Raw genomic sequence first — 13,547 nt, 5'->3', positions numbered from 1 at the left:
TGCGAGTACATCGCGGCTCCCTCTCTGGCAGTGCGAGTACAGCGTGGCTCCCTCTCTGGTGGTGCAAGTAAAGAGTGGCTCCTTCTCTGGTTTCCCCCAGCACAGTCCTCTCCTGTTCTCTTTTCATTTGTAGCACTCAATTCCTCTTCTTTTTCCGACTTTCGGGCTCTCTTCCCCCAGCCGAGTGCATGCATGCTGAGGGCTGTAGCTTGCTGTCTGTGGACACATCTGGGGCCACCAATTTTCTGGGACTAAATTTCCCATGCTTCCCCAGTGTCTTCTGATTGGCCCTCTGCTAAGGCCAATGGGGAGAGCGGGCAGGAAGGTGGGCGGTATAGTGGCGAACCTACCACATTCAAGCCGCTCTCTCTTCTCCCGTTCGGCTGCAGGAAAAAGGGGGGGGCGGGGGAGTAAGGTATACCCACAGCTCTCCTCTTCCCTGTCAAATCGCCACTGCCAAGTGGCAAATAGAGCAGGGGAAAATCGACCCGCTTTCAACGGCACCCACTACAGCTTCTTCTTGGTGTCAACCACCCATTGCACCCCCATATCGACGCTACTGGACTTAAATAAGTTACGTGCAGTGCAGTTACCATACCACTCGACCTCCGTACTGCATCCCCCTAGATCGGAGCAGGCCCTGATGGGGCCCCATGAGCACTTGGGGCCCAGGGGTGCCCACTCGATAAGACGGCTCTAGAAACCACCTACCTTTCCCTCTTAATTTATGAGCTTCCTGCCAATATGCATTTTCAGTTATTGACAATGCTGATCCAGAAGCATATATTGCAAGAGCTTTATCATTTTATCTATAAAGTAAGGTATTGTGTATTTTTGGGAGACACAGGTTCACAATACTTCCTTACTTAAAGATGCTGCTGGAGAAGAAACACTTAACACTGTAATAATCCAGAAGCAGCAGAAAGAGTGTTTCTGTAATAGGAACTCTGGAGGGAAATGCTACTCACACTTTAATTATGGCCCTGATCATTTTGTTCCATAAAGTATTTTTTTCTGCCTTTAGGGAACCTCCGGCATGCAAGGATGTGTTTTGTCATCTTTGTAGCATTTGGAAAAGAATATTTCTTCTCACAATATTTGCAAATTGCAGCTTTGCTCTTAGCAGAAATTGCACTTTGGAAATGTTTCTAAACTCTGTATGTTGGTTTCACCATTTTACTGAGAGGAGGAAAATAAAAACCAATTTATGGAGCAGACTAAAGGTAAACATTATGCTGTGATGGTGAAGAACATTAATAAGAATCATTTAAAGGTTATAAAAAAATAATAATTTGGCAGACTCATTTACCCTTTTACCTGTCAATTAAGACCATCTACTGTATCCCAGCAACCACTCAACTGTAGGAGGTACAAGATGGAGCCCACAAGCACACTAAACTGGAGCTTTTCCCTGTAGTGTTTCCTAGTGGCAGAAATGCAAATTTCAGTTGTTTGAGATCTGCATTGAGATGTACGCTGTTAATTGAACTGCATTCCAGGCTTTGCTTGTCTTTAGCTGAGAGAACTTACAATAATTTAAGACTTTACATAAAGTCTCAGAAATCTTTCATGAAGGTCTTCGTGTTCTTGTCATATGCCACACTTTTTTTTCTGTCTTCAATTTCCTCGGAAAAAAACAAAAACTACTTGGAAAAAAACATGGGAAAAAGTGTTTTTCTCCCAATTTTTCAGTTTTTTTTTCTGGGGCTTCCCATCTCTACTCTCAGGTATAATTTTAGCTAATCTATCTGGGGGGAAAAGTGTTTTTTTCCCAATTTTTCAGTTTTTTTTTTTTTGGGGCTTCCTATCTCTACTCTCAGGTATAATTTTAGTTAATCTATCCAGGATATCTTGTATCATGGATTCCCTTTCAGAGCTGAGGGTCACACATGTGCCTGTCAGACTCTCGTTATTGTCCCGAATCAGAGTAAATTGTTGTCCTGTCTAAACCCCACTCCCTCACCAGTTCATTACTTACATTTGCCTATCACTTCCTTCATTTGCTGATCTTCTATTGCTCACCTCTTTTACCCTTTCTTTTCCTTCACTCTTGTTCTCCCCCCCCCCCTTTTTTTTTTATTCTTTCCTTTCACTGGTTGTGCAGGGTCCTCATCTGTCATATAGGGCCTTGAGAATCTTTAAAACTCACCTGGCCAACCTAAGGCTTTATGACTTTTGGCATACACTTCACCCTTTCGGTCAAAGACTATACTTTTTTTTCTTTCCATCTCATCGAAAATATTCTCGCATTGACTATTCCTTTCTCAAGCCGACCTTAAATACTTATCCTCAGCCACTATAGAGTAAATGTTGATCTCTGGCCACCGTTCTAGATTTTCATCTTTTAACGTTTACTGAACAGGAAGTTAGAACACAAATTTGGAAACTGAATTCAGTGTTACTCAGTGATCCTATAAGACTACAAGCCCTGCAAACCAGTTTTCAAAACATACTTTAAAGGAAATGATTCCTCTGACACCTCCCCACTCAAACAATGGGAGGCACATTAACGTGTTATGCGGGGTGAATTTATCACTTTAGTGACAGCTCCCAAAAGGAAACATAAAAAGAAAGTATGGGATATTGCTGACACCATTACCTCTGTGGAGAAGTCCCATAAACAATTGTTAGCGCAGGAGGCTTTGTCTGAACTCACCCAAGCGAGAATGGAATTTAGGAAATAACTAGGCAACGAAAATACTTATCCTTTCATGAAAGCTATTTTATGAACAGAGCAGAAAAGTTGGAAATTATTAGCCAAGTACCTACATGCTAAACTAACCACTATGCAGATACATACAATTCAAGACAAACAAGGTATGATACATGATGACATGCTAGCAATTGCCAGGCAATTTTGGAGATATACGACATTCTGTACAACTTAAAGAGGAGCCCCCCACCCCCACCAAATATTAAAAGTCAGCAGCTACAAATACTGTACTGCTGACTTTTAATATTAGGACACTTACCTGTCTATCGATCCCGCAATGTTGGCACCCCCAGCTGATTTTAGAAATCGGCTCTTGGTAAGGGAAACCGTGGTGAGGAAAACCGGTAGTGAAGCCTTTTGGCTACACAGTCGGTTCACTACAGCTCATGCATGAAGCGTGCTGCCCTTTCTAACTGGGCCTGGCGGAGGAAGGGGGGCTGAGGTCGCCGTGGCGCAGTCTGCCGGAAGTGGGTGACGGGTACCTGTCAAAAACAAAGTACCTGCTCCCCCCCATAGATAAAAGTGAAAAAATGTGGCGCTAAAAACGTGATGTCCGTTATTGGGCAAAACCAACCAGAATGAACGTCTAGAATGTCTATTAGGTTTTGCCCAATAACGGACATCACGTTTTTAGCGCCACATTTTTTCACTTTTATTATATTTCACAATTGGTCTATTTGTTATGTTGGCTGCTTTTCACATTTAGTTGGCGCAGTATTATTTACAATATTTCCCCCCCCGCCACAGATGCCAAATATGGCATCTGAGGGGGGAAGAGACAGATAAGCGGAACTTCCACTTTCGGGTGGATCTCCGTGTTAAACGCTCCTGGTCCCTCCGCACACAAGGAGTGCAATGTTGATTGCTTTCTTAGCTAAATTCAGCCCTCCTGCATTAACTATGAAAGATGCTTGGTGAGCAGAGGCCTGTATTACTACTGAAGAATTCCAACAAGCCCTAAACAGTATGAAATCTGGGGAAAACCTAGACACAGACAGGTTTTCAGTCCAGTACTACAAATGCTTTTAACAGATAGCGGCCCTGCACTTCATCTCAGCCTTTAATTCCATAATCAACTCTCCTCCCTCCTCTCCTTCATTGTTGGAGGCCGATATCAGCTTCATTCCTAAAGAGGATAAATATTTAACATTGTAGAAAACTACAGACCAATCCCATTGATTAATGTAGATGTCAAACTACAGTATATGCAAAAAATCTTGCTAATAGGTTTCTTCCTTTTCTGCCTAAATGGATCTCCCTCGACCAAATGGGGTTTGTCCCTGGCAGTGAAGCCCATGGCAATACCCTGAAAGCATTTAACTTAATTCATTGGTTTACAGCTAAGGGACAGAGCGGTTTCTTAAATTGGATGCTGTGACGGCATCGAAAGGGGGACCTCCGACTACATGGAAATGGCTCTACGCTTTTTGAGCATCCGCAGCAAGTTCTGCTCCTGAATACTATCTTTTTACACCTCTCCGTATGCCAAAGTACGCATAAGCTGCACTTGTCGGATATCTTCTATAGAGGCCTATAAGAGAGGTTAGTTGCCTTTGCTAATGACATTTTACTTTTCTTGACCACACCACTATCCTCTTTGCCTGCCTTACTGGGAGATCTTGACCATTTTCAGTCCATCTCTAATTAAAAAATTAACTAATCTAAATCAAATTCTCTAAACATTTCTTTACTTGCTGAGGAGGTGTCTCATTGTAAGCGGCAGTTTCCTTTCACTTGGAAAGAAGATGCTAACAATTTTTAGGGGAACTAGCTCCCATCTGTCCTGTCAGATGTTTACAGTCACAATTACCAGCCCCTGCTAGCTCAAATCAATCAAGATCTTAAAGCTTGGGACAAAACATGCTATGCATGGTTTGGAAGAGCAGCTTTTGTAAAAAGGAATATATTACATACTCCAAATAGTTCTTTATTCTCTGCCTTGAGCTTTTTCTCTAAAGCATACAATGTTTACATTCTTATGGCAGGGGAAAACCCATAGACTCAGCTTTGCTTTCCTGACCTCCTCAAACATAAAGGGGGTATTGACCTCCCAGACTTAAAAAAGTAGTATTACTGGGACTGTCTTCTGTCCAGAATTGTCGACTGGTCTGTACACAATTCAGTGAAAGATTGGATTTTGGTGGAGCAAATTTTTTTAACTACTCCCTTGGATATTGTTCCTTGGCTTCCGTTGACCCCATCCTTTTGCACATTGACAACCCAGCCACTTATGGGTCCCACTGTTCAAGTTTTGCAACTTGCATGTAAGGTTTTTTCCATTTCCTCTGTAAAAGAGCCCCTTATATCTCTCTGGTTCAATCTGAACTTTTCCCCTGGGCTTAATGGAAAACAGTTGAAGACTGCTCATCCAAATCTACAGTGTGGGCAGATAATTTTTTTTGACAGGGGATGCTTTTTAGACCAAATGGCATTGCCCTCTCCATCACCTACCATAAAACACCTCTATAGGCTCACTTTCAAATTAGGCGTTTTCTTAATGCCTCCTCGACCAATTCTTTCTATGCTAGAACTTGCATCCACTTGGAATCCATATGTATGTCAGACTCCCCCCAAAATCACATGATTTCCTTTAGCTATCTAAATCTATTTAGAAACCAGTCATCCTATGGGTCTGAAATATGCCTAAAGTGGGAAAAGATCTGGGTGGCCAATTATCCGAGGAGGACTGGGAATCAACCCACACAATGGTTGATAAAGGATCCCTGAGTGTGAATGTTCAAGAAAATGGTTTTAAATTGTAAACCAGATGGTATTCTATGCCATCTGTGGTGTACAAATTTCCTAAGTTTCTGATAAAAATGATACGTTGCCACGTGGAGGTGGGAAACCTGATCATTGTGTGGCGGTAGTGCCCAGTCCTAAGCACCTAATGAAGTGAGGTCCATTGTAAAACCTCAGTTGTGTGGAGCTTCCCCCTAGACTTTAATTCCGCTCAATATTTGCTACATCATACAAGCCTGCCTAAGCACCAATATTTCATATCACTGTCAATGCAGCCAGACTATGTGTCCCTGTTCTCTAGCAGACATGGAGGAACTGATTCATATTACACAAGATATAGAAGCTTGCATTAGCACAAGATCTGGGCCTGCTGGATCCACTACAGATCTACAGCTGAATATGGCAATTTACTTAAGGGTAGTATTTATGGGAAGAGTTGGGTGACCTTGGCAGTAAGCCATTTTTGATGCAATCCTGCTTAGAGTCTGATGTTTTTCTCCCCACTCTAAGTTTTACCTCTGTCCCCCCCCCCCCCCTTTTTAACTCTCTCTAAGCCCTTGCAATACTATACTTCACATCTTTTTCTTCTATCCCTTCTCCCCTCCAACCTTGAACCCCCCCCAATTCTTTTTAGTTCCTCTCCCCTTCTCTTCTCCCTCTCCCTTTCTGGTTTATTCTTTTATATTCTTTAATATCTAACCTTCTTTAAAGGGTGATATGCCTCACTAGATTTTCTGAGATGTCCAATACTCACATGTTTTCTTTTCTACTTCTCCGGGATTCACTTTGGTTAAATGCATGGCTGAAAGTGCCTTCTTTGGGGAAGAGGTGTTTAGATTTGTGTTTAGATTTGTGTTTAGTAATTTTGATGACAGTTGGAAAGGGACTGCATTATTTGGATATGCTTGCAACACCACATTTAATATTTTGGTTACTGTACCTCTCTTTACCATATATGCTGATCTTTCTTACACGCTTTTATAGAAAAAAACAAAAATGCAGCCATTATGGAGCACTGCAAATCAGGAAGCAGGGCCTTACTATGCAATAAGCCATCATGATTGCTCTTGTGTACATATAGAATTACAAGTAATGCATACAAACAAGGTTTTCAAAACATCAACACGCATGTAAATTATTTACATGTTTTTACACCTACCATATGCATATTAAAAAAATGAAAATAAATATCTCATAAGTGCTGGTTGGCACTTTAAAACAGCCTTTAGCAGACTTTAGCTGCAAGATTAAAAGTGCCTGCATGTACTGAGCCCCACTATAAAAACGCATTTTCCATGTATGTAACTGTTCTGTAGTTACTTACACTGAACTTCAAGCAAAAGAGTAAAAGGAAAGTTTCTGTGTTGCTAGTTTCTAGCAACAGTGCAATTACTTTTCGAGGACATTATTACAAGACCACTTTAGTTCATGAATCACAGTGCTTATGACCACTTGCTGTTTCCATTCTTGGGGTTTAACAAATAACCAAAAATAAAAACTGATACCTCAGACTTGTAACCTTTGATACATGTCATACCTTAAAATTTTCCTCTGTTAGTCCTTCATTGGTCTTTGAATTTCTGATCATTGCTGCAACATATCGTTTCACCAAATTTCTAATAACTTCCTGCAATGAAAGAGATATTGTGCAATGTTAATAGGCTGAATGTTCAATGAAAAGGTAATTTTCCTTCAAATGTGCCTGTATAGTCCAAATTTATCTGCAAATTAGAAACAACTGTTGATTATTTTTTTTAGCTTTACATGATACAAAACAGTTTGATAAAGTTGATTAATTCTGTAACAAGTGCAGTCTGTGGAAGAATGGCACCAAGTCTGTGTTGTTTGTCTTGAGGATCATATTGCTTGAGCCTAACCCAAACATACAACTCTAAAAACTAAAATATGTTGGTCGCATCCATAATTTACTAAAGGAATTGTCTCTCCAACAAATTTTCAGACTTACAGGGTACCAATAATTATTAAAGATGCTTTCTTGAGCATGCTGTTTGTACAGAAGGGCACTGCTAAACAATGTGCTTTATGTACAGTAACATTATAAAACTCCTTTTCATTACTTTACAGCATGCTCCCTTGTTTTTCTGCATCATGTAACTGGCAAAAGAAAATGGCATACAAAACCCACAGGGAGCAAATATGAACATTCTAAAACTGTTTTGTAAGTGAAATCCAAGCACTAAAAGTCCCAACTGTGCTTAGCTAGTATAAGCAATACTTGCACTATATTTATCCTGCCTGCATCATAAACAAAATTTTGTAGCTATGAAAAATTATTCTATTTTCTCTGTAAATGTGTTTATCAATTATACAGTAAGTCAGACAGTCTTAGTTTTATATGTTTCACAAAATTTGTGGTTTGTTGTAGTGGGTTGCTACAAGCATGTAAGATTCAGTAATTTTGTATTTAGTGGGTTACAGTGAGGTGGGTTTAAGCAGTCCATTAACTTGGAATCGGTTGCCAGTGCACGGTAATGAAAAAAACCCCCAAAAAACTAACCTGCACCTTTTTTTTTAAAGTTACACACCTCTTTTATTTAAAGGTATTTGCTCATTGCCCCCAGTAACACACACATTTTACTGCAGGTTAAAAAAGCCCTAGTTAAATATCTCTTATATCCATGGTGATGTCAAACGACTGCCTTTTAAGTTCAAAGGTAGCATTATCCAGTAGTGCAATCTCCAGGAAGTTTAAATCTTTTTAAATATGAAAGCTGTTTCCTCAAGCTAGTTGACTCATTCAAATGATTGGAAGTTCAGATTACTCCTGACCCTTCTAAGTACTTAGAATTAAATCTACTTCTTTTACTTAAGCAATGCCAAATGCACTACCTGGTGCAAACCCCCATTGTCAGTAATTGGCAAAGTAAACCTAATCAAAATGGTATGGTCTCCACAATTGTTATACATTTTTCACAATTCCCTACAATGGATATCCCTTAGGATGTTTGTGCGCATTGACACCCTATTTAGAGACCTCATATGACAGAAAAAAAAAACTAGGACATGATCATCTACATTGCAGTATAATAAGGGTCAAGGGGGCCTCACAGTACCCAATCCCAGATTGTATTTCCTTGCCTCCCAGCTCTAGCATCATGGGAGGTGGGGGCTCTTCGATTATTCTGACCCAGTTAGTAGGCTCTTGCTTTCCAGGGTTTTGAGTTATGTGGCTGTCTCAGTTGGAAACTTGGTTTCCAATCTATCTCTTTTTTAGGTCCCACAGTGTCTCTTTTGAGGAAGCTCTAGTCCACAGTTAAAAGTAGTTTGGAACTGTCAGGCTTCCTGCAGGAAATGCTGCTATGTAGTAATCTCATGTATGCCAAAATACATAAATTAGAGGGGTTTCAGTTCTGGGAGGATGCAGTACCCATTATGTACAGTATCTCAATTATATAACCAAAACATGTTGAAATCGTTTAATGATTTACAAGAGGAATTTGCCTTGCCTAGACAAAACTTTTACTTGTATCTCCAACTGAGGCATACCTTGTATGCCCATGGTATGCCTTGTAGGCTTAGATAGGAGCAGGAGTTGGGAGATTTTAGGGGAGAGACCTAGGGGATGTGTTTCCAGTCCATCCCTTCTATCTCAGTTTTACCCTCATACAAATGATTACAATTGTTCCTGCTACACAGGGCCTGATGGGACAGAAGAGAGTCTCGTACATGCCCTAAATGCTGTAGAGATGAAGGTGACCGAATTCATCTGCTGTGGCTGAAATTATTCTGGTACTGGAAGGTTTTGACTGATACTATCTCTGCAGTATATATGATTAAGGTCCTACTGGACCCTATGGTTTACTGGGCACGGTGTATGAGGACATTTTCGTTGCACAGGCCAACATAGCAGAACTCAGGCTTTTATATATTGCCCACAAACAAATTGCCCGTTTTTGGTCATCTCCACATAATGAACTATAAAACACTATAAAAAAACTGGATTGATCAGGTTAACTTTATTCTCATATGGGAAAAGTTACCTACCCACACAGAAATGCCAACCATACATTTTCTTCTATCTAGCAGGCATGGCTTGACACTCCTGAGCTTGCTCCCCCTCAATAGATTATGCATAGGCTATTACAGGTGTGAAGGATCATTTGGTTCTTGGTCTGTTCTATTTCATTAGTTCCTAGTCACGCTCGGGGGTTCTTACACAAATATGTGAATATGAAAACAGATGACTCCAGTTATTAATTCTTATTACCCCATATGCAGGTTGTTTGCATTTTCCTATCACTGGCTAGCAGATTTGTATGCTGCGCATGGCCTCTCGGTTGTTGTCCTCTTATTGTCGATTTTCAACTGTATGTTGTTTTACATAGTTACATAGTAGGTGAGGTTAAAAAAGACAAAGTCCATCCAGTCCAACCTATGTGTTGTTGATGTTCTTCTTTTGTACTTATGTGCCATCATGCCTTTTTTTATGTTCATTTAGGGAAACGTATTCAGTTTGCTTTTAGACATGGTATTGTAACCCGATTATATTGTCTGATTATCCTATATTGAGCTTGCAGTCTCTTTTGCAATATCTATTTTGTACTTAATCCCTCATATATGCAGAATTGTATTTCTTATTTTTTTCCTGGCACAATAAAAACATTTTTTGATTAACCAAAAATTATGAAAGCTACAATTGCTGACTTCCTCGTTGTGACTTCATTTTTTTCTAAGTCACTGAACTGATATAAGTATTGACAGATAAAGAGTGGGGACACCCGATAAGCACATACTTGTTCTAAGTCAGAGATTCACATATCGTGAATAGAAAGTCAGCTATGGTAGCTTCCTTTTTTAGTCTGGACATAAGGAGGAAAAATTGAAAAATTACTCACCATTTGCAGAGAAGTTATACATATTTTACAGTGTCATTGCTGAAGCTTTATCACAGAATACATTCTGCTCTTCAAGCTTGTCGTTAACTGTTTTGAGTCACACCTTATCAAGACTGTTATTACAAGAAGTAATCTTACCTGGTAGTGCTGATTCTGAATCAGGTTGTCAGCGTGCCGCTCCTGCAATTAAAAGTGAATATATTAATTATGCATGTATCAGCATAATGTCTCCGCAAAGATCATTTCCATGATCCCCAGCTGAATCTCTGGAGGGCAGAACTTTAAGATACTAAAATTTAGGAGGCCTAGAAGATTAAAAAAATTGTAAGAGAAAAAATGCCAGTTATCAGGCTTTACCGTGAAGGTTTTTAGGTTCTCATGCTGCTTCTGAAGTTCCTCTTCACGTTTTTTATGTGGGCACAACTTATAGTGGATCCATTTGCAAAGGTACCAGATAGACTTTGGGCTTGCGATAATGTTAAACGGGGGTGGCAGAGTGCCGCCTTCATCAAAATAACTCATCCACAGTTTAGTCCTGGCAAACTTCCATTCAATATCCGCATGATCCTACAGGAGAATAAAAGGAAATCAGTCAGGACATCTTTACAGTCCACAACAGAATCAAAATTTTACCATTCACCATTTCTTGTTTGAGTTAACAAATATAAAATATTTTGCCATGAAATGTACATTCTAGTCAAAATAAAAAAAGTGTATCTGCAGCCAAAACTTATTATTTTTTTTTTAGTTTTTGAAAGAGTGGGGAAGGGTAAGATCCCACAATGGGTCTTTACTGTTATCCTTAATCTGTTAGAGATTTCCCCCCAGTTACTGTCACAGCAACACTTTCATCAAACAGGATATGAAGGAAAATCAGGGACACAAATAGCAGGAAAACAGTGGTACTATCATTTTTTTTCTGAATTATTATTATTTTCATAATACAGGCACGGACATAACTAGAAATCACAGGGCCCCATAGCAAAATGTTTTATGCCCCCCCCAACCTGCAAACAGCCGCCCCCCCCCCCCCCCACAAAAAAATGAACTAATGCCATAGAACAACAGGTTACCACACCCACGTGGCACAGTACGCAGGCAACAGCTTATATTAATTTCGAACAACAAAGTATACTGTATGCAGCCCCTGAAGGACACACATTGCTGACCTCCATGCCTTCTAACCAATTTCTGCTCTGATTAAACTTATGTGTAAATACAAGACAAATAGGGGAGAAAGAAGATAGCAATGATGAACAGTGGTCCTAATGGTAGTTTGATCAAGTTTATTCTTAAGGTCTTGGGAACATCTGCACCCTTGAACCTGGCATTTCTCCCTCACTCTTTGTGCTGAAATGATCCTAATGAAAAAATATAGCAAACATTTTCTTCACAAAAATAGCAAAACAGTGCAAAACAGATGACAGTCCCCCACTCCCTTCCTACCTCCTGTCCAGACTCCAGAGCCTCCTCATGTACCGAAAACGATGTCCCTTCACAGGCGCACTCGAGCGTTCTGCCCCACCCACTCTGCTCTCTTCTCCTGCTGTATGCGGCTGCGTGTGTCAGGACAGGGCCGGACTCGCTGGGCCCGGAAGGCTTAACAGTAAACCTACATTCCTCATCCTCACCCAGGGGCAGATCTAGAGTCTAGTCTCGGGAGGGCACTGGCAGAAAATACTTTTTTTGGGGGCAATTTATCGGGGCAATGGCTGATGTTGGCGCTTCAATCATCACGGCACCATGGTTGTTATGGTGTCTGGATGGTTGAAACACATTATTTCTATTATTACATTGTTTTATAAAATGAAATAGTTCAACTCACCATAATGCAGAATCAGTGGGAGCCCCGAGTGTGTCACTTGCCACCGTCGCCTGCCACCAGATTCAGATTGTCACTTGTCACACGTTGCAGATTGTCACTTGCCACGTCACCTGCCACAAGTTGCGGATTGTCCACTTGCCATGTCACCTGCCACAAGTTGCGGATTGTCACTTGCCACATCACCTGCCACATGTTGCGGATTGTCTACTTGACACGTCACCTGCCACCCATTGCGGATTGTCCACTTGCCACGTCACCTGCCACAAGTTGCGGATTGTCACTTGCCACGTCACCTGCCACACATTGCGGATTGTCCACTTGCCACATCACCTGCCACACATTGCGGATTGTCCACTTGCCACATCACCTGCCACAAGTTGCAGATTGTCACTTGCCACAAGTTGCGGATTGTCACTTGCGACATCACCTGCCACACGTTGCGGATTGTCTACTTGCCACATCACCTGCCAACCATTGCGGATTGTCCACTTGCCACGTCACCTGCCACAAGTTGCGGATTGTCACTTGACACAAGTTGCGGATTGTCACTTGCCATGTTACCTGCCACACATTGCGAATCGTCCACTTGCCACGTCACCTGCCACAAGTTGCGCATTGTCCACTTGCCATGTCACCTGCCATACATTGCGGATTGTCACTTGCCACATCACCTGCCACATGTTGCGGATTGTCCACTTGACACATCACCTGCCACCCATTGCGGATTGTCCACTTGCCACGCCACCTGCCACAAGTTGCTGGTTGTCACTTGCCACAGCACCTGCCACACATTGCGGATTGTCCACTTGCCATATCACCTGCCACACATTGCGGATTGTCCACTTACCACGTCACCTGCCACAAGTTGCGGATTGTCACTTGCCACAAGTTGTGGATTGTCACTTGCCACATCACCTGCCACACGTTGCGGATTGTCCACTTGCCACGTCACCTGCCACACGTTGCGGATTGTCCACTTGCCACGTCACCTGCCACCCATTGCGGATTGTCCACTTGCCATATCACCTGCCACAAGTTGCGGATTGTCACTTGCCACAAGTTGCGGATTGTCACTTGCCACAAGTTGCGGATTGTACACTTGCCACGTCACCTGCCACAAGTTGCGGATTGTCACTTGCCACCCATTGCGGATTGTCCACTTGCCACGCCACCTGCCACAAGTTGCTGATTGTCACTTGCCACAGCACCTGCCACACATTGCGGATTGTCCACTTGCCACATCACCTGCCACACATTGCAGATTGTCCACTTGCCACGTCACCTGCCACAAGTTGCGGATTGTCACTTGCCACAAGTTGCGGATTGTCACTTGCCACATCACCTGCCACACGTTGCGGATTGTCCACTTGCCACGTCGCCTGCCACCCATTGCGGATTGTCCACTTGCCAC

General features: G+C 41.7%; 1 protein-coding gene across 1 annotated transcript in view; it reads right to left on the bottom strand.

Moving 5' to 3' along the window:
• The window catches only part of TRPC5 (transient receptor potential cation channel subfamily C member 5), a 618,377-nt gene that overhangs the window by 55,600 nt on the left and 549,230 nt on the right, over positions 1-13,547 (bottom strand). The window contains exons 8-10 of the mRNA XM_073599347.1: positions 10,669-10,878; positions 10,450-10,491; positions 6,993-7,082 (exon numbers count right to left, since the gene is read on the bottom strand). Coding sequence (XP_073455448.1) covers positions 6,993-7,082; positions 10,450-10,491; positions 10,669-10,878 — 342 coding nt within the window. The remainder of the gene's footprint in view (positions 1-6,992; positions 7,083-10,449; positions 10,492-10,668; positions 10,879-13,547) is intronic.

This window comes from Aquarana catesbeiana, linkage group LG09 (genome assembly GCF_042186555.1).
Source record: "Aquarana catesbeiana isolate 2022-GZ linkage group LG09, ASM4218655v1, whole genome shotgun sequence".
In the NCBI taxonomy this organism is placed as follows: Eukaryota; Metazoa; Chordata; class Amphibia; order Anura; family Ranidae; genus Aquarana; species Aquarana catesbeiana.
This window is presented reverse-complemented; position numbering and strand designations above follow the sequence as displayed.